The sequence below is a fragment of the Pinus tabuliformis genome, chromosome Q (genome assembly GCF_031772625.1).
Source record: "Pinus tabuliformis cultivar Carrire ecotype Pingquan chromosome Q, CPIR1, whole genome shotgun sequence".
Lineage (NCBI taxonomy): Eukaryota > Viridiplantae > Streptophyta > Pinopsida > Pinales > Pinaceae > Pinus > Pinus tabuliformis.
Window position 1 is genome coordinate 826,644,545 of NC_142296.1, and position 26,100 is coordinate 826,670,644.

Sequence of the window (26,100 nt, forward strand, 5' to 3'; positions counted from 1 at the left end):
TGAAAGCCTTTTTTTCTTAAGTTTTCACTGGTCAGAATTCTCCCTTTTAAAAGAGTCCAGATATACATTTTTATCTTAGGCAAGCTTTCTGAATTCCATGCTATTTTCCAAGAATCCCACTCTTGCTGATTTGGTTGTTCTTGAAGGACTTTGTATCCAGTCCTAACTGTATATTGTCCACCACTTGGATCCCAGAGATATTCATATTCCTCATAATGATGGATTGGCGCTGCCCCTTTTAAGAGCTACTTGATTTTGCTCCATTTCCCTTCTAGGTCTGTCGGAATTGCTATGATTTTCCAGTCTTGCCACTCCTTTTGGTTCCATAAAGAGATTGAGTGTAAAGTGTTAAAACCTTTACCTTTCATCCACTCTTGTATGTCTTCAATTTCTAGATGGGTCTGAAGTGGTTCTTTTCCCATGATTCTGTCCTCCCAGATTGAAATTGTTTTTCCATTGCCTGGGATTTTGAAAATGTATATGATCATTAATGGAATTGATTTTTTAACTAGCTTCCAAACTTGGGTACATTGTCTAATTGGGATATTTCCCTTAAGCAATCTTTCCCTGGTGCCATCCATATATTTTGATAAGAGAGTCTTTTTCCACCAGCGCCCTTTTCCTGTAATTAGTCTCCATATTATTTTCATTCCCAGTGCTGCATTCATAAGCCCTGGTATTCGGATTGATATCCCTCCTTGTTCATAAGGAAGAACTACCTGCTCCCACCTAACCAGGCTAAATTTTTTGTTTTCTTGCTACCCTCCCCGCCACAAGAAAATTCTTAAGATTAACTCCATTTGATTGTGAGCACTTGTTGGAGCCATGATTATTGCATATTGGTAGATAGGTAGAGCTGCAAGTAGTGCTTTGATTAGTGTTACCCTTCCTGCCATATTCAACCACATCATACCCCACCTTTGTATCTTGTTTTTCATTTTTTCAATTTGTCTTGTCCATATTTCTGTCTTCAAGTTCTCTTTTGAGATTGGAAGTCCCAGATAGAAGAAGTGTGTCCATTTTTCCTATATAGGGATGTCTAAGATTTGTAAGATCCTTTGCATAGTTGTTGGGGGGGTATTCCATCCATATATCCTGCATTTTGCATTGCTTAATGGCCCACCTGATACCTATAGGAAATCATCCATAACTTTTTTGAACCTCCTTGCTATTATTGTTGAAGCCCCTCCGAGCAACAATGTATTGTTAGCAAAAAGTGAGTGATTTATTGTTTTAACTCCTCTTGCTATTCTGATCCCTGTGATTGTTAGGATATTCCGACACATAGGAAATAGTTAAGTATAACTTGGTCTAGTATAGAGTTAGGTAAAGTGTGTTTCTTTACTATGTACATTTTGTAACTTACAATCCGACGGTCATGATATGTAGTGATCCGACGTTTCATTCTCTCCTCGGTATTATCGACACTTGATCCGTGGCTTAACACCCGATTGGTCCATGATCTCTATTTAAAGAGCATGGAGGGTCATTTGTAGGTTAACCGTCCATGAGAGAAGCTTATGTAAATTTTCATTCTTTTATTAATAAATTGCCTGAAGTGGTCGCGTTGGCTCAGGCCATGGACTGTTTCCCTCTTTGAGGGTTTTAACCACGTCAAAAGTACTGGTGTATTGATCTGTGATCTGTTTGTGAGCGGTGTCCTTTGGTTTTCTGTCTGAGGAACTTACCCTGTAAATTCCTACATGGTATCAGAGCTATTTGAGGGCCGCGTCCGTTGGTGATCCAAATCTGAAGCCGGTAGAACTGCATCCGACTACCGTTTCCTAGATCTACTGTTTCTGACTGCTTTCGGGCCGAGAGGACTGCTCTGTTGTGTTGGGAGCATCTGTTCCAGTGAGGAGCCCCTTTCGTTTCACATGAAAAGGTTTCCGGTAGCCATAGCTACGTCATTTTTAAGATCTGGAGGTATACAATGTTTATTTGCAGTTTACAGTCATTTTCTCTCTGTTTATTTCGGTTTCGGTTTATTTAGCATTTTTTATTACCGGATCTATACCTTTCATTTCTGCATATGCTCTTTGCCCCGCGACTCTGTGCGATCCGGGCAAATCAGAAACAGAAAGGAAGGATTTTTCTCATGCGTATGCTCTTTTCCGCTGCGCCTTAGTGTGATCTCGGAAAATCAGAAACATTGAGGAAAATATTTAGTTTCCAGCTAAAGCTAACTTCGAGCCGTAAGGTTCGTTTTTTTTTTTGTATGTCCGTGTTGGGTTTTGTGTTTTTTGTTTTGTAGGGAAAAAGAGCTTTCTCAAAGCAAGCATACAACCCAAAGCTTCAACCCCCCCTCTCTCTCTCTAAAACTTTTTGTATAGCTCACTTGGTCCAAAGCTAATTTATGAGAGTAGAGGTCAAACTTTTTGTATAGCTCACTTGGTCCAAAGCTAATTTATGAGAGTAGATATATTGAGTTCAAGTCTCCCTTTTGTGGGGGCAAATTTTTCATTTCCGCACATTCCCGCACTTCGTCGGCGACTTCATCAATTTTTCTTCAAAAAGCCATAACTTCTTCATCCGAAAGCCGTTTTCAGAACCGTTTTTTTTGAAACAACCTAATTTTTCGAGATCTTTCCATTGGAACACTTAGTTTCAACATCTACAGCTTCAGTTTCTGCCAAAATGGAAAGTCCATGCCAAGTTATTCTTGACAGCACCAACTACTTCCAGTGGTGGTCTTACATTGTGGATTTACTTAGAAGTAAAGGTCTCTACAGAATAGCCACAGGCCAAGGAACCAAACTGAAAGATGAAGATAAGGAAGCTAAATTGGAAAATAGGCAAGATCAAGCACGTGGGTTGATAGGGATGTCTATTTCTCCAGATCTTAGATTCCATATTGCAGAACTTGATACTCCTGATAAAGCATTGAAACAGATTACTAAAGTTTTTGGAATAAATAATGAACTTAGAGCCCATCAACTTGAAAATGAGTTGCTTACATTGGACCCCAATAATTTTTCTTGCATTGAAGATTTTTTGTCCAAGTTCAAGACCCTTAGACTTCTCTTGGAAAGTGTTAAGGTTAAGAAAGAAGATAGTAACCTTATCTATTCCATTCTTACTAAGTTGGGACCAGCCTACTCTGTGTTTGTTTCCACCTTCCATTCTACAAGAGAAGCCTTCATTTCTCAAGGACAATACTACAAGTCCCCTTCCTTTGATTCTTTTTGTGATTCTTTAATAAGAGAACAAGAAAAACTCTTACACCTTGGTCTTCTTAATCTTGGAAACTCTTCTAAGAAAGCGTTAGCCGCCCAGCAGCAACCAAATCCAAAGAATCCTAGGAAGTTGTATCCTAAAAAGAATGGTCCTAAACCAAACAAGGGTCCTAAGCAATTTCAGCCTCAAAATGAAAAATCATTTCAACAAAATGATAAGACAAATAAAAACAAAGGGAAGAAGACTGATAGACATTGCAACTTTTGTAATCGAGATGGCCACTTAGAATCCAAATGCTTTAAGAAGATGGAAGCCTTGGAAGCAACAATGAAGAAGCATAACATCCATTTGGAGCACTCTTCAACTTCAACTTCATCTTCAGGAATGGCACTTTCTGCATGTGGTTGTCAAGCATCTCGGTTTGGCTATGCACTAAATGTATCTTCTTCTTCTCATTCTCATGAGTGGCTCATTGATTCTGGAGCTTCTTATCACATGGCCAAAAACAAAGCCATGTTTTCTTCTTTAAATGATTGTAACACCAAAAATATATATGTTGGTGATGATAGATCTCTTAGTGTTGTAGGGACTAGAACTGTTCATATAGACAATGGTCAGTTTAATGATGTATTATGTGTTCCAACCTTATCCTGCAACCTTCTATCTGTATATTAGATAACCCATTTAGGTGAAGGTAAAATCGTTGAATTTTCACCTCACGATGTTGTAATTAAGGACCTAAGAGATCCTAGACAGATTTTAGCTACTGGCATTGCTGATGATTCTACAAGGTTGTATAAGTTTCACAACTTTGGGTCATCAAATCTTCCCTCAGTATTTGTTGCTCATAATGATGAAGTGAGCAAAGTTTGGCATGAGCGATTTGGTCACTTAAATTATCACTCTCTTCATAATCTATGTAAAGAAAATATGGTGACAGGTCTTCCAATGGTATCTTGCAAAGATGGTGTTTGTTCCGGATGTGTACTTGGAAAACATCATCGGGAAAGTTTTGAAAAACGTGCCTCTTGGCACACCTCAGCCCCTTTACAGCTCGTGCATAGTGATTTATGTGGTCCACTTCCAGTTGTTTCATTCTCTGGCTACAAGTATTTCTTAACTTTCATTGATTATTTCTCCAGACGCACTTGGGTATACTTCTTAAAACTCAAGAGTGAAGTATTTAACATGTTCTTGGCCTTTAAGGCCTTTGTTGAAAAACAATTTGGACATCAAATTCTTAAGCTAAGATCTGATAATGGCAGAGAATATGTTAACAACAAATTCATCAAATTTTGCACTGAGAATGGAATTCAAATGCAACATACTATTCCATATACTCCACAACAAAATGGTGTAGCTGAAAGGAAGAATCGCACCTTAAAGGAAATGGCTAATTGTATGCTTCAATCTAAAGGACTTAGTCTTAATTATTAGGTAGAAGCAATTAACTGTGCAAATTACATAATAAATCACACTCCTAAGGTTTTAAAGAATATCACTCCAGAAGAAGCATGGAGCTCAATCAAACCAGATGTAAGTCACTTTCGTGTTTTTGGAAGTGAAGCATGGGCCCATATTCCAGATGAGAAACATAAAGCTTTAGAACCTAAGAGTGAAAATTGTATTTTTGTTGGACATTCTGAAGATGTCAAAGGATATAGACTTATTCCACTTAAGTCCAAAAATGTTATCATTAGAAGAGATGTAAAGTTTGCTGAAAATATATCGTCCTGCGAGCCTAGTTCGGCGGATGTGCCACCTCTCCCTATCTCTTCTACTTTTGAAAATATCTCTTCTTCAGATGATGAAAGCGAGGATGAAAATCGTCCCCCACCTTCTCAGGATCCTCCTTCAACTCCTCAGCTTCCAAAATGGGTCCGTGCTACTCGGAATGCAGCAGGTGATCTTGCCGGTGATCATACAGATCAACGACGTACACGTTCTCAGTTTGATAGAGCCTCTTCTTTATTGGCTCAAGCTTCAGTGAATTATGATCCTGACACCTTTGCAGAAGCTTCAGGCCATCCAGATTGGGAAGCAACTATGAATGAAGAATATCATTCATTATTGGCAAATGATACATGGGATCTTGTTCCTCTACCAAAGGGACGAAAACTTGTTAGATGCAAATGGGTTTACAGAACCAAGTATGGACCAGATGGGAAAGTTGATAAACATAAAGCTCGTCTTGTTGCTAAGGGTTTTTCACAAGTTGAAGGCATTGACTACACTGAAACCTTCTCCCCTGTTGCCAAATTGAACTCTATCTGCCTTGTTCTTTCCCTTGCTGCCTCTTTCAAATGGGAAGTCCATCAGATAGATGTTAAATTTGCCTTCTTGCATGGGGACTTGCATGAAGAAATCTATATGGAACAACCTATTGGCTTTATAAAAAAAGACTCTAGCCTTGTATGTCGGTTTAAGAAATCCCTTTATGGTCTCAAGCAAGCTCCTCGAGCTTGGTATGCCAAAATGGATAACTTTCTTTTAGAAAATGGCTTTTCTAGGTGTCATTCTAACAATACTGTCTACACCAAGAAAGTGGGCAAGTCTCTTATCATTCTTGTTCTTTATGTTGATGATCTTATCCTAACTGGTAGTGATCCCAACCTTATAAACCATGTGAAGTCTAGCCTTAAAAGGAAGTTTGAAATGACAAACTTAGGACATTTACATTATTTTCTTGGTCTTCAAGTCTTGCAATCCAAGGAAGGTATTTCCCTTTCCCAGTCCAAGTATGCCTGTGATATTCTACGCCATTTTCACATGGAAGACTCTAAGACAACCCCTTCTCCCTTTCAATCTGGAGTCAAACTTTCCGTCACTTGTACTTCTCCTGAAGTTGATGCTACCTTATATCGTCAACTTGTAGGAAAACTTTTGTATCTAACCCATACTCGTCCTGACCTTTCCTTTGCTGTTGGCCTTGTTGCTCGGTTTATGCAAAACCCACGTGAAAGTCACTGGAAAGAAGATAAAAGAATACATCGTTATGTTCAAGGTACAGTTTAGTTTGGGATTCATTACAGTGCCGAAGTAGCTTCTCTATTGGTTGGTTTCACTGATTCCGATTGGGCTGGTGACCCTGATGATCGGAAGTCTACTGCAGGTTATGTGTTCACTCTTGGTTCAGGACCTATTACATGTGCTTGCAAGAAACAAGGTGCCATTTCTCTTTCTTCAGCTAAAGCAGAGTATCGTGGTACTGTAGAAGCTAGTAAGGAAGCCTTGTGGCTTTGTCAGATCCTGTCAGAGTTTGGCTTTCAGCAGCAACATCCGACTACACTTTGGTGTGATAATCAAAGTGCCATTCAACTATGCAAAGATGCAGTCCAACATCAGCGCAACAAACACATTGAACTGCACATGCACTTCATCAGAAAGCTCATTCACGACCATGTTCTTGAAGTGAAATATTGTTCAACAGATGATCAAGTTGCAGACATCTTTACAAAGGCTCTCACATAGGCGAAGTTCACTAAACTTCGATTTATGGTTGGAGTTCAGGAAGTTGTCACTAAGGGGGGATATGCTTTAGTGCCTCCTTCCTTCTCCTATTGTGTCATATTTGCAAATCCTTCAATCCTATCCCAAGTTGTTCTTAAGGGGGGATGTTAGGATATTCCGACACATAGGAAGTAGTTAAGTATAACTTGGTCTAGTATAGAGTTAGGTAAAGTGTGTTTCTTTACTATGTACATTTTGTAACTTACAATCCGATGGTCACGATATGTAGTGATCCGACGGTTCATTCTCTCCTCGGTATAATCGACACTTGATCCGTGGCTTAACACCCAATTGGTCCATGATCTCTATTTAAAGAGCATGGAGGGTCATTTGTAGGTTAACCATCCATGAGAGAAGCTTATGTAAATTTTCATTCTTTTATTAATAAATTGCCTGAAGTGGCCGTGTTGGCTCAGGCCGTGGACTGTTTCCCTCTTCGAGGGTTTTAACCACGTCAAAAGTACTGGTGTATTGATCTGTGATCTGTTTGTGAGTGGTGTCCTTTGCTGTTCTGTCTAAGGAACTTACCCTGTAAATTCCTACGGTGATGCTTCTTTCCATTCTTTGGTTTTCTAAAGCCCTACTTAAAGTATCTGCCATTATAATAATAGGAAGGGAGAGAGAGGACAACCTTGCCTAAGGCCTCTTGTGCTTTGAAAGAAATCACTGGGCCTTCCATTTATAAGGGGGGCAATCCAAGGGGTAGCTATGCATGCCTGTATGACTTCCCATATTTCTCTTAAGAAACCAAGTTTCTGGAGGACAACCATTAGATATGGATGGCTGACCCTGTCAAAAGAATTAGCCAGATCTAGCTTGATTATGAGGCCTTTCTCTTGTCTTAGCATACTAGAGTGAACAACTTCCTGTACAATAATGACATTATCTATGATTTGCCTGTTGGGCACGAAACCTCCTTGATTTTCAGATATAATTATTGGGAGTACTTCCTTGATTCTATTTGCAATTATTTTTGTTATTATCTTGTAAGAATAATTGCAAAGAGAGATAGGGTGAAACCTATTGAAAGTTGAGGGGTTTGCGTCCTTTGGGATTAGAGCAAGATATGAGGATTTTGTGTTGCTTCCTTTTTTTTTTTTTTGAAGACATTCTTCACCATTCTTAAGAAATCCTTTCTGATGATATGCCAGTGAGATCTATAGAATGCTATTGTGAAACCATTTGGCCTAGGGGCTTTGTCTAGACGCAGGATCCATATAGCCACCACTACCTCTTCTTCTGTGGGATCCTTACACTGCAACATTTTGTTCTTTTTTCATTTTTTTTTTGTGTAATTCAAGAAATCTTCACTCTCAGCCATTTCTCCACTGGCTGATAGTAAGGTTTTAAAGTGCTGATAGGTTGCTTTTTTTAGTTCCTCCGCACCTCTGACCTCTTGGCTTTCGACTTGAATTTTTTCTATTTGATTTCTTGCCCTTCTTATTTTCATTGTATTGTGGAAAAATGATGTGTTTTTGTCCCCTGCCTTGAGCCACAGACTTCTGGATTTCAGTCTTGCCTCTTCTTCTTCTTTCCTATTTTCCCTATATATTTCCCAGAATATTTCCTTCTCTCTAAGATAATCTTGCTTGCCTTCTTCTCTGTTTTCTTTTTCAGTTTGCATGCTTTCCATTTTCCATTGTAACTCTTTTTTCTTCTCTCTCTCTTTTTTTTTTTTTTTTCATTTGCTCTTGCCCATTCCTTTAGTTTAGTTCTTGTAGTTTTTAATTTTGTTTCCCAGATATACTGTGGTGATCCTGTTACTCTTGGCTCCCATGCTTCCTTGACTATTTCACTAATTTCTATGTTGCTGTCCCAAATTAAGCTGTATCTGAACGGGAGTGGTACCTAATTTTCCATATTGCCCATGACTATTATCATCGGTTTATGGTCAGATGCTGTGCTATGTATAATTTTTGACTTTATGGAGCTGTGCACTACTACTATGTTTTATTGTATCAAAATTCTATCCAGTCTCTCTTTTATGTTGCTTTTGCCCACTCTTTTATTGCTCCAAGTGTATTTCCCATTTCTAGGCGAGATGTCTATTAAATTGTGTTGTTCCATTATTTCTTCTAGTATATCCCTGGATGGGTCAGTATGGTATGTTCCTCCAAACTTTTCTTCTATAATTCTTACCAAATTTAAATCTCCCCCTAGAATTATTTTCCCAGCTTGTATTTCTTTTAGAGCTTCTTTTATAGTGGCCCAGCATTGCTCTTTTTCCTTGTAGTGGTTTGGGGCATATATATTTATAACACTGTACCTCTCTTTTGTGCTGGTTTGCATTAGGTACGTTTGGATCCAATGCTAGTATTTTTTGTATTTTATTAACTCCCATGTTCCTTTTTTCTATATTGTGCAAATAACTCCAGACGCTCCTGTTTCCTGTATTGCTTCCCCTTCATAGTTTCTGATTTATTTATTTTATTTATTTTTATTTTATATATATATATATATATATTATTTTATTTTATTTTATTTTTTATTTATTTTATTATTATTATTATTATTATTATTATTTTTTTTATTTTATTTTTTTTTATTTTTTATTTTTTATTTTTCCAGTTTCTTGGTTGTTTGTTTTTGTCTCCTGAATCATAAGGATATCTAGGTTTTCTTTTCCCAGAATGTCTCTTGTGGCATTTTCTTTGATGGATGATCCCATTCCTCTGCAATTCCAGGAGACCACTATCATTATTTACTTGTTGGGTGGTGTAAGGCTCCTTTCCCTCTTTGTTGGTTCTTTTCATTGCTTCCTGTATTCCTTCCTAAGAAGCTTTCCATAGGTTGCTGCATTCCTAATGCCATTTCCTTTGCTTCTGCTTCATCTCTGAGTTCTTTGTTTGTCTTTCTTCCTGCTTTTTTTTGGTATTCTACATTTGGAGGTGCTTCCTTTGACTATTTTTTGATTAGAATTTTGTCTACTGAGGGCGGGGGAGGGGTGTAAGAGTTTGATTCTAGAGGGGATGACGGGGGGTTGGGTGTATGTTGAGGAGATCTGGATCTGGAGCGTGGTCCACGACATGAGGGGGCTGAAGGATTCAAAGGCTGAATAGGATTAAGGCCGGCAAGGGGATTGCTATCTTCTTTGGGTGCTGTGGGGTGGAGATCAGAGGATGTGGGGAGTTGTGAGGAAGATAGATTTGTTTGTTTGTTGATTGTATTCTTTCTTTTGACCTATTCCCATTTGTTTTCCGGTTCTTCACTCTTTTCATTTTCATTTTTTTTTTGTACATCTATTTGCAAAATGATCATATTCGTGACATACCTTGCATTTGAAAGGAATTTGTTCATAATCCAGCTGTTGTATGTGCGTCCACTGGTCCACTTTGATTTTGATAGCTTCTGGTATCCCTTTCCCCAGATCCACTTCTACACAGATTCTAGCACATGCATGCATATTTTCCTTTGGCTTGCATCTGTCTATATATTTCCCAACTGTGTTTCCTATGGCATTGACTGAATCATCCCCCCAGCAGTGAAGGGGAAGGTGTGGCAATCTAACCTAGACGGGGAAGACGTTGGGGACATCCATTTCTGGGTCAAAATCCGATGTCCATTTGATTAGATACAAAACCCTTGTGTTCATAAAATAAGGTCCATTCTTGAAAATCAGGTCTCGGTCCTCCTTGGTTTCAAAGTGGAAGGTGTAATATCCTCTTCCGCAAAACCTGACGCAGTCCAATTCCTTTCTACCCATTTTTGCATTGTTTTGGGTGATGGCCATAACCCCGTAAACTGCCTCACTAATCCTTGCTCCGACAGAGACAGTGCTGCTCTACGGGAAAGGGCAGGAGGGAGTGAGATTTTAGGAATGTCTTCCAATATTTTAACAAACTTTGTGACTGAAGGTCTGTTCTTTGCCAGGCCCATTGCGGAGATGAGGGAGGCAAAAGCTTTTGCTGTTCCTTCATTTTCTTGTTGTTGATCTGATAGAAGCTCTCCATCCTCTAGTGTGTCCATGGAACTCAAACCCCAACAACAAGGGGCTGCTGAGGAGCAGCTGCAGGCTTCTTGCATCATTCTCTAACTAGGGTTTCGTTGCTCCTTCAACAAGAAACTCTCCGAACAATTCGAATCGCATTATTCCATTAAACATTATTAATCATAAATAAATTATCATATAATATTTAACATAATATATGTTTAATATTATGTAACATTAAACATTATTAATCATAGAGAAAGAGGAAGTAAGTTTTTTACAAAAAGTAAAAGAAGTTAAATTTGGAAATCTATCATAGCTTCATATAAAAAAATAAGATATCAAAAAATGTTGAAATTTCACTAAATTAAAGGGGAAAATACATATCTAAGGTTTTAACTTGAGTTTAGATTATTTTAACATTAATATTTTGTTTGTTTGTTTTGTTTTTTTTAATAAATAAAATAGATGCATTGATTTCAATGCAGATGCTGATTTTTAATCTTATTTGATTGATTGCACTTGATACAATGATTTCAATGTAGATGTTGCTTTTAATACTATTTGATTGATTACCCATAACTACAAGTTTAGATATCTAAATCATATAATTTTTTTTTAATATAATTAGGTTTAATATTGATATTAATATATTGCTATATTAATATTATTATATTTATTATAATATTATGTTTAATAACTCTAAATTAATATATTATTAATTCTAATATAATATTATGTTTAATAGATTATAATATATATTAATGCATTAGGCTAAAGAAATATAATATAATATAATGTTGAAAATTCAACAAGATGATGGAGCTTAGTGGAAAGGAGTTGCCTTCACTAAGTGGGCCCGCAGGCTATTTTTGGCGCAAAGTCTATTTTTAGACATATGGATCATGGCCTCTGAGTTGCAGGATGCTGTTTATGGATGATTGGTCATGTTGGGAAAAATAGATGGACTTCTATTTTTGGTTCACATCGGAGTGATCAGAGTCTATTTTTAGACTGCCAGGCTAAAAATAGAAACAATCAAATATTATTAACCCTTAGTAATATTTGGACTCTAAACATTATCTTATTCTCTTGGAGCACTTCAGTTCGAGCTACGGATGTGGCACATGCAACTGACAAAAGGAATCACGTGGTTTCTTATGTGTTAGTTGAGCTATTGCATGGAGGACTTTAGTTAGAACTCATGCACGTGAGTTCAGTGGAGTTGGATGTGGAGTTGATGGAGTTGTGTTCAGTTTGACTTAGTTGAACTAGTTGTATTTAGTCTAACTAAAGAATACACTAGTGATGAGTTGTGTGAATTGATTGTTAATTAATTCACAAATTATTAACTCATAAAGAAAATAAAGAATACATCAGTTAACTCAGTGCATGGACAGTTCAACAGAGACAGGTGTTAGAGGTAAGTGAAAGGGTGATTTGTGACTATCAGTTGTGCATGAGATTTGCACATGCATGGATTGAGTAATGCCAATGAGGATTGCGTAGTGTGGGCCAATATAAAGGCAATTGTAGCTTGTGCTCACGTGATTTCTCTTGCAGATTGCGCAGTGGAGGCAGGCAAAGCAGTGGAGAAGATTTGAGTTGTGATTGATCAGATATGAGCTAGTTTTGTGTGTAACAGGTGGAGATAGTACTGAGTACTTGGGAGGAGTATTGTAATATGTATTGTTACATTTTCTCAATCATTATAATATACAGATAGTGTGGGGTTTTCAGCGGTATGCTTTCCCCGAGTTACATACTGTGTTAATGTGTGCATGCGATTGATGTTTTATTGTTTTTAATACTGCAAAATTGATGATCAACGTAGAGGAGGTTATGTATTGTGCATGTATTCCGCAATAGCGTATAATCGGGATAATCTTTGTGAATATGATTTGAATTTGAAACTACGTGTAAATTTTTTGCAAGGTATTCAATTCAGAAATATACATGTTTAAAAGATTTCCATGTCTTGCAGAAAGAAAACAAATGAAATTTTCAGCTGTTCACGACCCATTTAAGCATAGCCGATTTATTTCCTTTTACTGTTTAACACACTAAAACGAATTTGTTCTGCAAAATAAATCAACCACAGATGCAAAAGAAGTTGATAGCAGTTCACCCCTCCTGGGCTACGTCTGCTGGGTCCAAAGCTCCCAAATGGGCTTGTCCTTGTTTTAATTAAATGATCAAATTGAATATACAGCTGAATAGAAGCATCTACAGGTGGAATATATGATAAAAATGGATTCGGAACACTTGAATCCTTCAGGATTGACTACTGGTTCACCTCTAATGGATACCTGCAACTCTATACAGTCTTCACAATACTGGGCCCTAGTGGCTCCTAGAACTTTCACGGCTCCAAAACCTCTGCAAATGACCTCAGATGGCTGTAAGACCTGCACCAATGGCTTCAGAAGGTCGAAAATACCCAAAATCAAAAAACAATTCGTCCAAAACCGCCTTTCCTAGCAAAGTTATGGCCAATTAAAGTTTTCCTCCAGTTATGCCTAGAAACACTCTAGCTAACTTTAGTTGGAGTCCAGTTAGGCCCGCCAAATATGGTGGGCCCGCCAATTTTGGCGCTCCTGCCAGAATCTCCGCCAAACGAATTGCAGTTACATTAAATGCTTATGCATGGATGGCGGTTTATCTCGGATTTCGTGCCCGACGGTTAGGGGGTTGAGCCCACGGTTATGGGCCCATGGTCATATGGTATGGGGGCTGGCCCCCTTTGGACCCCGCCCAACAGAAAGTTAAACTTTAAATAACATTTTTTTTGTCCATATGACAAGATCCGCTCCCGTGGCCTAACGATAAGGCGTTGTATTGTGGTAGATGAGGTCGCGGGTTCAAAACGTTGAACTAGTTCTGAGCATTTTAAATTTTGAGCATTTTACGACACTTAGGACATGAGCACCTGATCAGAATAAGTGTCATATTGTTCAAAATTTCTACATGGTATCAGAGCTGGTTGATTTGTAGAAAAAGTTTTCAAGATATCAAAGCGGGATTGGTCATTAGATCTATTATTCAGAAAGTGTTTACATTTTATTTCTTCAGGCAGAGTCTGTAATCGGGCCAGGTAGCTTCTGGATTCATCCTTCTTTTGGAAGGTGAGATATCCGGTGAATGCCCATACAATCGATCTCTGTACAAGAAATAATTTGTTCTCACGAATTTTAGATCAGAAGCGGTTGAGTTTTGAGTTGGTGGAATGGCGCTCAAGGATAAAATCAGAAACATCAAAGCTGAGAATGGAGATGCCATAGATTGTCCGCAGAAGAAGAAGAACAAGCAAGCTGCTGGATCTGCAGCAGGAGAGGCTCTAGCCTCGTAGTTTGAGCTTGATTTTTCATTGATCGCATGCTTGGTTTCAAGTGTGATGGGATCGGTATGGTTCTTGGACAGTGGTGCGTCTTTTCACATGACAGGAGATCGGGATTTGTTTTCTGATATGGAGGACAAAGATCTTGGAGTGCACATCGAGATGAGTGATGATGGTAGATATAGTGTGACCGGTATCGGTACCATTTCCTTTGAGAGGGAGTCTGGTAAACCCTTCAGATTGAAGGAAGTGATGCATGTTCCAGGATTGAAGAAGAATCTTATCTCTGTGGCGTTGTTAGAAGACAAGGGATATGATGTTGTCTTTAGCGAGGGAAAGGCTTTCCCGCGCAGCAAGACAACTGGAGAAACCTGGAAGATAGGGGTTCGAGTCAGGAACCTTTATCAGTTGCATGTAGATGCATGCAAAGCCTTGAGTAGCGAGGTAACTGATGGAGACTTGGTGGTTGAGAGGGAGCGTATATTACCTCTCAACATGCAGAGCCAGAAGAAGTCTCAAACGATTGTGGAGGAGCCACGATTGGTGCAACAACTTCAGGAGGTTGTGGAGCAGCCACAACAAGGGAAGCTAAGAGGAGATCGAGTAGAGACATCTACTCATGCAGAGACCTCCAGTAGGGGGAAACTTTGAGCCAGGTGGGCAGAGGGATTGCATGCAGCCATACCTCCAGGTAGGAGGTGGGGTGATGTGGATTGATCGTCCCAAGGAGGAGGGGCAAGATCCTTGAGGTACCCAACCTCTTGGATAAGAGCTTGCTATGGGAGCCCCGATGTGGAGTAGTAGGAACTGACTGATTGGGTAGAGACAGATGCGGATGGAGTAGCAGAGAGAGCGACAGTGTAGGGAATCCTAGGACAACGCATAGCTAGCAGGCTGCAGTAATGCGAGAGGCACAAGTGTTTTGCACAATGCTAGGTGGCACAGAGAGGTGTGCAATGGTGCGAGATGCATGGAGATGTTGCAGTAGCGCAGATGTCAGAGCGGGAGCACTTGTCAGCAGCAGGTAGAGATTCAACATCAGAGTATGTCCCTAGCCCAACAGAGTGGTCAGTTGGGAGTGTTTTTTGTTCCAAGTGTTGTTGGAGCAAGTGGACAGGGCAAATGTGTTGCATGCAGAACATTCCAGAGGCAGGATAGGGGTTGCTGATAATCCATATCTTGTTGAGAGGGAGTGTTGAAAATGCAACAAGATGATGGAGCTTAGTGGAAAGGAGTCGCCTTCACTAAGTGGGCCTGCAAGCTATTTTTGGCGCAAAGTCTATTTTTAGACTATGTCTATTTTTAGACATATGGATCATGGTCTATGAGTTGCAGGATGCTGTTTATGGATGATTGGTCATGTTGGGAAAAATAGATGGACTTCTATTTTTGGTTCACAGCGAAGTGATCAGAGTCTATTTTTAGACTGCCAGGCTAAAAATAGAAACAGTGAAATATTATTAGCCCTTAGTAATATTTGGACTCTAAACATTATCTTATTCTCTTGGAGCACTTTAGTTCGAGCTACAGATGTGGCACATGCAGATGAAAAAAGGAATCACGTGGTTTCTTATGTGTTAGTTGAGCTATTGCATGGAGGACTTCAGTTAGAACTTATGCATGTGAGTTCAGTGGAGTTGGATGTGGAGTTGATGGAGTTGTGTTTAGTTTGACTTAGTTGAACTAGTTGTATTTAGTCTAACTAAAGAATACACTAGTGATGAGTTATGTGAATTGATTTTTAATTAATTCACTAATTATTAACTCATAAAGAAACTAAAGAATACATCAGTTAACTCAGTGCATGGACAGTTCAACAGAGATAGGTGTTAGAGGTAAGTGAAAGTGTGAGTTGTGACTATTAGTTGTGCATGAGATTTGCACATGCATGGATTGAGTAATGCCAATGAGGATTGCGCAGTGTGGGCCAATATCAAGGCAATTGTAGCTTGTGCTCACGTGATTTCTCTTGCAGATTGCGCAGTGGAGGCAGGCAAAGCAGTGGAGAAGATTTGAGCTGTGATTGATCAGATCTGAGCTAGTTTTGTGTGTAACAGGTGGAGATAGTACTGAGTACTTGGGAGGAGTATTGTACTATGTATTGTTACATGTTCTCAATCATTATAATATACAGATAGTGTGGGGTTTTCAGCGGTATGCTTTCCCCGGGTTACATACTGTGTTAATGTGTGCACGCGATTGATGTTTCATTGTTTTTAATACTGCAAAATTGATGATCAACGTAGAGGAGGTTATGTATTGTGCATGTATTCCGCAATAGTGTATAATCGGGATAATCTCTATGAATAAGTGTCATATTATTCAAACTTTCTACATATAATAATATAAAAAATCAATATTATAATATTATATTATATTAGACATATTATTAAAGAAATATAATATAATACAATATAATAATATTAATATCAATAATATAATATAATATTATATTAGACATATTATTAAAATACTATAATGTTAAACATAATAGTGTAACGTTAAAAAATAAATTATTATATAATATTTAATATAGTACTACATATTATATGTTTAATATTATATAATATTAAACATTATTGATAATAGAGAAAGAGGAAGTAAGTTTTTTACAAAAGGTAAAAAAAGTCAAATTCGAGGAAAAGAAATATCTAAGGTCTTAACTTGAGTTTAGATTATTTTAACATTAATATTTTGTTTGTTTTTATTTTTATTTTTATAAATAAAATAGATGCATTGATTTCAATGTAGATGTTGATTTTTAATCTTATCTGTTTGATTGCACTTGATACATTGATTTCAATGTAGATGTTGATTTCTAATACTATTCGATTGATTGCACTTAATGCATTGATTTCGACATATATGTTGGTTTCTAATTCTATTTGATTGTTAGAACTAAATGCATTGATTTTAGTGTAGATGTTAATTTTTGTTCTGATGTAACTAGATGAATGATGTGCATTGCTTTCAAAGCAAATAGAGCAATAGTGTGCATTGATTTCAATGTATCAACAAAGTAATTATTAATGACATGCATTGATTTATGTTTTACAGTAATCATCATCCTAGATCCATATTAAATAAAAATTAATAACAAAGAACGTATATCTATTTTAATCATTAGTCTAGATTCATCTTAAATATAAATGAACAACAAAGAGAAAGTTGACAAAGAAAGACATAAGAAATGACAACCAAGTATGCATTTATTTGAGTGTATATGTTAATTTGTGATCCAATGTAAATAAATGGATGATTTGCATCATTTTCTAAGTAATTAAATTAATAGTGTGCATTAATTTTAGTGCATGCACAAAATAATTAGTGATGTTGGGCATTGATTTTTGTGTTATAGTAATCATCAACCTAGATCATATTAAATGGAATGAATAACAAAGAGCATAGATCTATCTTAAATAGAAATGAAAACAAAGAGCAAGTCAATAGAGAGAAATAAGAAATGACAATTATTAACGAGTATCAACAACAAAGGGAGAAGCAAAGAGTAGATCAACAAATACAATCACAACAAATGGCAATTGAACAACAATAAGAACAGATGAAGGAAAAATTGAACGACAAAAAACATATCAAATAGAATATCAAAGAGCATATCAATAAAGAAGGGCACAACGAATGACAATTAAATATTGTCAAGAGTAAAAAATACAATAACATTCACAATGAAGAGGAAATCAATAAAAAAAATAGATGGAATGAAAATTGAAAAGCATGAAGAATACAGAAAACAAAAAAATGAATAACCAATAGCTTATCGAAAAGGAAAACAATATTCAACCAATTAATGTACGGTACAAGATGCAAAAGAAAATATTACGAAAATATGTTTAAAATATATTTATGCCCAAGGTCAACCTATAACTCTCGTTAATATGAATATTACACAAGGAAAATTTTGTGACAAAATTTATCAATTAGCTCAAGTTCAAATATGTCATTTGTGTGAGGTGTTATATGCTGGAATTCAAGTGTTTAATATAAATGTAGTCATAATGTGCATGAGATATAGAAGAGAAGAAACTTATCAAATTAATCTTAGACATATTTGATACATCTAAGGTGATTAGATTAATCATATGTTAGATAAATTCGTGTGGTTGCGCACGACTAAAACCATCCTAAATCTATTTTAACTCTAGACCTATCAAGCGTTGAGAAGGATCAAATATCTCGAGGTGCAAACCTTTCCTCAAGTTTTGCACTCAAAAAGATGTTTTCACCTAGAGAGATTTGATCCATCTCGACGCTTGATAGATCTATAATTAAGATGGGTCTAGGCTGGTGTAATTGTGAGAGATGTGCTATACCCTAGTATGGGGGAGATGATGTCATGTAACACTATATTTAAAAACAATAAAATAATACTTTTAAAAAATAATAATAACAAAAAATTTTCGATGTCGGCCATAAATAAAATACTTCAATTTCCACCTTAATTTTACATCAGTTTTATATAGAGACACATTAATTGGATTTAAAAAAGTTTTGATTTAGCCTTTCTATTTTTTAGTATGAGGAAGATGTGTAATTTTTTCACTACTCAATATGGATTTGAGATTGGACATCTAAAAGAAAAAAATATTCATATTATAGTTCAATGACATGTGGTGTTTAAACAAAATAATCAATAATAAAAAATATTTGTGCTAGCCCTAAATAAATATTTCAATTTTTATATTAAATAATATAAATTTATATCAATTTTAAAATTGATATATTGTCATTTTCCATTATAAGGGAGATGTGTAATTTATTCCATTCTTAATATGAAATTGATATATAACATTTAAAAAATATTAATAAAAAAATAATTCAGTGTGAGTTATAAAAAAAATATTTCAAATTATAAATTAAAGAGATTTGTAATTCCTTCCATGCTGAATATGGAATTGACTTGTAATATTTAAAATACTTAAAATAATATTAATATCTAAAGCATATATATAAAGGGAGAGAGAGATTCTATCCTTAGAGATATGTATTTGAAAATATATTAATAACAAAAAAAATAATGTAGAAAATATGAATCATAAATAAAATATTTCAATATCAAATAACATATATATAATCTCTGTTTGTGACATTGAATCCTGTTTGTGACATTGAATATTGAATCCTGTTTGTGACATTGAATCCTGAATCGCCTGATTCTGCGGTGACTAATATCGCCGGATTTCTATTGTGCCATTGAATCACCAGATCGTGGGCTCATATCTCATTTAATTACGTGTTCCATTGAATCACCGGTGATTATTGAATTTGATCTCTGTAGTGATTATTGAATCTGATCTCTGCGGTCTTTCGTCTCAGATCTCTCCAGGGGTTCGTATCTGTTGTGCCAACACCATTGAATCGCCGAATCTCTACGCTCCATTGAACCACCAGATAATTAGATTGACAGTGCGGTATTGAATTTCTGCAGTGCTCCACAAACTTTCCAGAATTCGGTTCCAGTGGTATATATTCCACTTCACTCTGCAGCATTGAATCACCAGGGTGATTACACGGGGTGGTGCGGTTCTACAGTGTTCAAATAAAATTTGGGCCTGCAACCAATTTGCGGTGAACTCTTCGCAATTCTAGTGAATATATGCGACTTCTCTCTATAACATTGAATCATCGGAGTGGCTTGTTCGGTTTTTTAATATAAACACTGGTGTGACTATGCGGTTTCAGTGGTCTATGTTCGACTTATCTTTGCATCATTGAATCGCCGGAGTGGCTCGCTTGATTTTTTTATATATTCACTACACAGGGTGGTTCGGTTCCGCGGTGTTCATATAAAATTTGGGTCTGCAACAACAGATTTGCGGTGAAATCTTCTGCGGTTCCAGTGAATATATGCGACTTCTCTACAACATTGAATCGATGAAGTGGCTCGCTCGATTTTTTAATATAAACACTGGTGCGGTTTTGTGGTTCCAATGGTATATATTCGAATTCTCTCTGCAACATTGAATCATCAGAGCGGCTCGCTCGATTTTTATATATTCAGTACACGGAGTGGTGCGGTTCCACGGTGTTCATATAAAATTTTGGTCTGCAACAACACATTTGTAGTGAATTCTATATTTGTGTATGAGGTTTGCATATAACTTCGAGGTTCACATATAGGACAAAATTGAGGCTTGCATATACGAAAAAACAAAGGTTCACACATAGCCTCCGAGGCAGAAGTGAGGCTCGCATATATGACAGAACTGAGGCTCGCATATAACTTTTGAGGCTCCCACATAACTTTTAAGGCAACACGTCTCTTGAAGCAAACATTCCATTTAATTAAATCCGTATTATAAATACTGTTACAGACAATTCTGACAGGTGCATACTTTCTCGCCTATTCTCTTGTTAATTTTTTCTTATTTCCATTATGAGTATCTCTCCTCATCTTTCTAAAGGCCCCTCTAACAAAGGGAGACCAAGTAAAATTATCCTAGAGAGTCTTTATTAGTATATTGAATCTTTAAAAAGATGAAGAGAAGAAACAAAAAACCATTTTAAACTAGAATTAATTACAATGCTTGACAATAGCCACAAGTCTGTAGAAAGTAAAATACTCTGGCTCTAGATTGAAAGCCAAGGAATGAAAGGTAGAATTCAAGAAATCAAACATAGAAAACAAGAAATGGTTATATAGAAAATGACACATTGAAAAGCCAGATTAAAAATATAAAAGAACAACTACATAATAACTTAGCCCTAAATAACATAGAGAATAAATTAGATATTAAACCCATAAAAGAAGAAATTAATAAACTAATTTTCCTTGACCATGAGCGCCACAAAAGATCTTTACACTTTATAATTGATGGTATAGAAGAACAAAACAATGAAGACACATTAGAATTAGTTAAAGAACAAATAAAGACAAAATCTCAAATTCAAACAATGTATCTCACCAGAGCAATAAGGGTAGGAAAGATACTTGAGCATATACATAGACTAATCCCTGTCAAGATCAGTTGTAATAACCATAAATTATATATATTTTGGAAATCCCCAAGCATAAAAGGAACGAGAATATTTATAAATGAAGATCTCATTCGAGAAGACCAAGTTGAACTTAGGAAAGAAGTACAAATTGCCAAAGAGGTAAGAAAAGAAGGGAAATGGGAAATAATTAGGAATAGAAAATCTATTATTAGAGACAGAGTCCCAAACACGAGTGATAAATAGGGAACACCATCACTCCAGACCCTCTTATGGAATTGTCGTGGTTTTCCATGGTGTGAAGGTCCAATTTTAAGTTGGATCTCGAGTGATATTGATCTTATTCTTTTAGTTGAAACTTGGGAGCATGATGAATCTAGGGTCCCTCACCTTGACGGGTTCACTCTTTGGTCTGCCTGGAATAAGAAATCCTCTAGGAGAGGCTTTGATGGTATAGCCTGTTATATTAGGAACATTGTTTCCTCTCACATCCGACTTCCTAAAACCGACCCCTTCAATCAGTGCATTTGGATCAAGATCTTTGATTCTACAACCAATAAGATCTTTCTTGCAATCTTCTATTTTGCCCTTATCAACTTTACATACTATAAGAAAAATAACCTGGATAAGAATTGTCCTTTCAATACCTTAGCAAAATAATCTACAACCTAAGGAATGAAGGCAATATCCTTTTACTTGGGGATTTTAATGCTCAAACTGCTACTAACCAAGCTATTATGTTAAGTAACAACTCTGACCCTGACCCCTTTTGCTCTGATGAGGATGGTAACTTAGCTAATAGATTGAAGAGAAAATCTGAAGACATAATCGATAACTTATTCATCACCAAGATCCTCAAAGTTTTTAGTTCCCAGGGCCTAATCATTTGTAATGGTATTAATAACTGGCCTCTCTCTGGTCAGATGACTTGTTTCCATGGGCTAGGTAGTAGCTTAATGGATTATGCGATTTATGACATCCATGTCCTCAACCATATTACAAACTTCGAGCTTCTTAATGGGTACGAGCTTGATGCTGACCACAAACCTTTGTCTTTATCCCTCAATCTTAGTATGCATACCAACTACATGCAGGAGAACAGTGAAAGAAAAAGTCACATTCACTTCGATAGAAGTAATGTTGACCTTTTCTTAAGGAATTTGGAAAGGGATTTAGGATTCTTGACTTATAATAACAACATTGATCAAATCTATTACTATTTTACTACTACTCTTTCCACCACCATTAAAAAATTATCTAATAAGACTTATAAGAAAAATAATAGAACTTCTAATTCTTGGTATGACAAAGATTGTAAAATTGCTAGGAAAGCTATCAGAGACGCCCCTAATGAAAGAATTAATCTATAGAATATAAGTATATACAAATCTCTCATTAAGAGGAAGAAGAGGTCATACATTAATAAGAGACAAGAACAACTCTCCACCTTTCTAAAGTTGTGCCTAGAAGGTTTTGGTGGAATGTGCTTGTTCGTAAAACTAAAGATAATCATTCTATCCCCCTAGAAAATTGCGATAAATATCCTAAGAAGTGGTATGACTCTTCAGACACCATGGGAACCATCTTAAAAACTCCTATTAAGGATGATATATTTTCTCTGGAAGATGTTGAGTCTAGGATTAATAAGCTCGGTAATGGGAAAGATGAATATATTGAAGGATACCAAGCTGAGATCTTTAAGATGGGAAAATCTATCCTCATTCCTCATCTCCACAAGCTTCTCAATTTGGCTGTAAAGAATAACTTCCCTAATATTTGGACGCAAAGCATTATTGTGCCTTTCTTCAAAAATGGGGACAAAAGCATTCCCTCTAACTACAATACCTTTATGGGATCATTCTCGAGAAAAATATTAGCCTTTGGCTTGAGAACTAGGGTAAAAGAGCTAAAGGTAAATCTAGTTTTAGGATACATCACTCGACCATTAACCACCTTGTCACCCTTAGGATCATTGCAGAGGAATGTTGCAATAGTAAAATTGATCTCTTTTGTTATTTTGTGGACTTTAGAAAAGCTTTTGACACTGTCCCCCGAGATAAGCTCTAGGAGAGGCTTGGAGAGCTCATGGTTCCTCCTGAATTGAGGATTGCTGTGATCCGCCTCTACGACATTGTCATTTCCAAGCTTAAGACCAATGAAGGGTGGTATAAAGATATTAATTGTAATGTCGAGGTTAAGGAAGGTTGTCCCCTTTCCCCTACCCTTATTGTTATTTAGATCGATAAGCTAGAGGAGTGCCTGGAAACTACAGGTTGCAAAGGCACTGAGCTCGCTGGTATTATCATTATTCTTCTCCTATATGCTAATGATATCTTTCTTCTTCCAAGGAGCCATGACAACATAGACAAGCAGCTTAAGACTCTTCATGTCTACTGCTCCAAGATGGGCATGACAGTCAATACCAACAAGACTAAAGTCATGATCATTAAAGTCTATGATAACCATTGCCTTGAGCAGGTTTATTTATTTATTTTTTTTTGACAGAAACGATTATGGGGTATTTATATTCCTTTTGGCCTAAATGCCGAAAAACTGATTACATGGAGTACTTTTGTGTCCTGGTGCTTCTCACTTCTATGAGTGAGCATGCCTCTGAATCTTGTAGACTTCTTCTTTGATATAGGGTCTATGTTTTCGGTTTCTGAAATTTTCCCCCACTTGGAGATACAAACAAATTTCTTTAAGAGCAAACAGTAAAACATGGCAGCAATCAGATTAAGGGATGGGGTCCCATGATTCTTCTTCGTCTTTCTGCTTGATCCCTGCTGAGAGGAGGGCAGCCTTGTTGGCTTCAATGTCCGCCTCTTTATTATGAACTCTCAATACATGGAAGTAGTTTAGCTTCTGAAAGTCTTTTCCAAGGCCCTTGATTCTAGATATCAGCCTTGCTAGCTTGAGGTCCAACACTGGGGAATTAGATATCATTGCATTTATAATGATCTAGGAGTCACCGATTACATTAGCTTCATCAATATTTAAATCTTTGAGGAACTTGAGGCCTTGAAAGAGGGCCAGAGCCTCAGCTTGAATGCTGGATGCATGTCCAAGCCCCCAAGCGAAGGAATGGGTTTTTTCCCCATATGGATTTACAATAACACCTCCTGCACCAGCTTTGCCCGAATTTCCCTTTGCTGCCTCATCAAAGAAGAGAGAGTGCCTTGAATGCGATTTGACCCAATTTTGAAAGTCAGCTTCATATTTTCTTATTTGCCAGTCTTTAGTAGGGAGGGCGTTTCTGACTGCTGGTTGGAATTGAAAGTCGAGGAGTGAACCCCAAGTGATGTCCTGATGGCTGAGATTAGTATCGTCAAGCACTCCTTTATATGGCATTTAATTTTTATTTATAAGGCCTTGCTGTTCTGGTTAATGCTTCTGAAGACTCTTCTATTTCGTTCAAGCCAGATTTGCCAACAAATAATCTTTGGAAGAATGGCCCATGCTTTTTTAATTACCTGATTTTTAGGAGATGGACCGGGGTATCTGCCTGCCCAATTAGAGAACAACTCAGCAGTAGAACAAGGCATCAGGAAGTTGGGATCCAGATCTTGAGTGAAGGAGAGCCAGATTTGCTTGGAGAACTTGCATTCAAGAATTAAGTGGACAACTGTTTCTGCATTTTCTTTGCACAACGAACATATGGATGGCCCGTAAAATCCTTTCCTTTGCAAGATGTCATACGTTAGAATTCGTCCATGACAGAGTTGCCAAGCAAAGAAATCGATCTTGGGCCATGAAGGAATGCACCAGACTCCTTGCCAAGGTGCTGGGTCAGGGGGGACGTAAGGCTTCTCGTTTAGCTTAATATAACCCATGGAAACAGTGTATCCTCTGTCGCTCGATCCCCAACCTTTCGAGTCCTTTTTCCTCATTTGCGTGGGTGCCAGGCCGTGAAGATGTTCTAGCAGCGTGGACCATTCTCTGCGCAGATGGGCTGGCACCTCAATGTGTTTCCAGCCTGCCCATACCGAATCGCACCATAGAGAGATATCCCACAGTGTGCACAACCCTTCTCTGTCCATCCAGTAACGCAGTTCTCTGATGGATGTTCTTTCTTCGATTGGATCCTTATTCAATATTTTGTCAGTCCATATGTTGATCTTTCTGCCATTTCCAGGGATCCAGTAGGAGTGCGTTTTGATTAATGGGGCTGCTTTTGCATACAACTTGAGAAAAGGCGAGTTCTGCAATTGGATCACATTCTCTAAACAACTTAAACGAGGTCCTCTGAAATATTTTTTCCATAGAGCCAGCTGGGCCCATCCAGGCTTGGGCGCAATGATCCTCCAGATAGTCTTTGCTGCCATAGCCACATTCTGCTGACATATATTTTTAAAGTTCAATCCACCTTCCCATAGCGGCTTTGAGATAGTTTCCCAGCTGATGAGAGGAATTTTCTTTTCATTCTGTTTTCCGCCCTTCCAGAAGAACCTGCGCATGAACTCATCCATTTTGTTTAGAATGGTTACCGGGGCGAGAAGTCCAGCAAAATGGAATAAGGGGAGGCTGGAGAGCACGGATTTTATGAGGACAGACTTGCCAGCAGCGTTGAGCCAGCGATAGCCCCAGGTTTGGATCCTGGACTTGAATTTTTCAAGCTGAGGGTGCCATTCTTTGGTTGTAAGTCTCTTATGAAAAACAGGGAGGCCTAAATATTTGAATGAGGTCCAGGAGGAGGAGGCTGCAAAGCCCAGACATCTAGATATGGCAGAGAGAATCCTGGGCGAGGTGTTCCAGCTGTAAATATGACATTTGTTCTTGTTAACAACGCTGCCTGAGGCCTCACTGAAATCATCCAGAACAATTTTAAACTTAGAGGCTGAGGAAAGGGTGGCATTGCCTAATAGCAGAGCGTCATCCGCAAATAAGGCATGGTTTATGCTTTTGACCCCTCTAGCAATACATAGTCCATTAATTTCTAAATCTTGCATCTTTTTGTCTAACAGAAAGTTGAGGATAGAGGCTTGGATGAAAAAAAGCAGAGGGGAGAGGGGGCATCCCTGCCTATGTCCTCTCGAGGCTTTGAAAAATTCAGTGGCTCTTCCATTTACAAGGGGGGCAATCCATGGCTCTGAGATGCATGCTCAGATCCATTTTATGAAATTTGCTCCAAAACCAAACTTGCACATGACTTTTAAAAGAAATCTATGATTTAATCGATCAAAGGAATTTGCTA

The 26,100-nt window shown here is 37.4% G+C and overlaps 1 protein-coding gene across 1 annotated transcript in view; it reads right to left on the reverse strand.

Annotated features, from left to right (window-relative positions):
- The window catches only part of LOC149222175 (uncharacterized), a 41,373-nt gene that overhangs the window by 13,547 nt on the left and 1,726 nt on the right, over positions 1–26,100 (reverse strand). Inside the window, exon 3 of the mRNA XM_089387523.1 lies at positions 24,380–25,605. Within this exon, the coding sequence (XP_089243649.1) occupies positions 24,380–25,605 (1,226 nt within the window). The remainder of the gene's footprint in view (positions 1–24,379; positions 25,606–26,100) is intronic.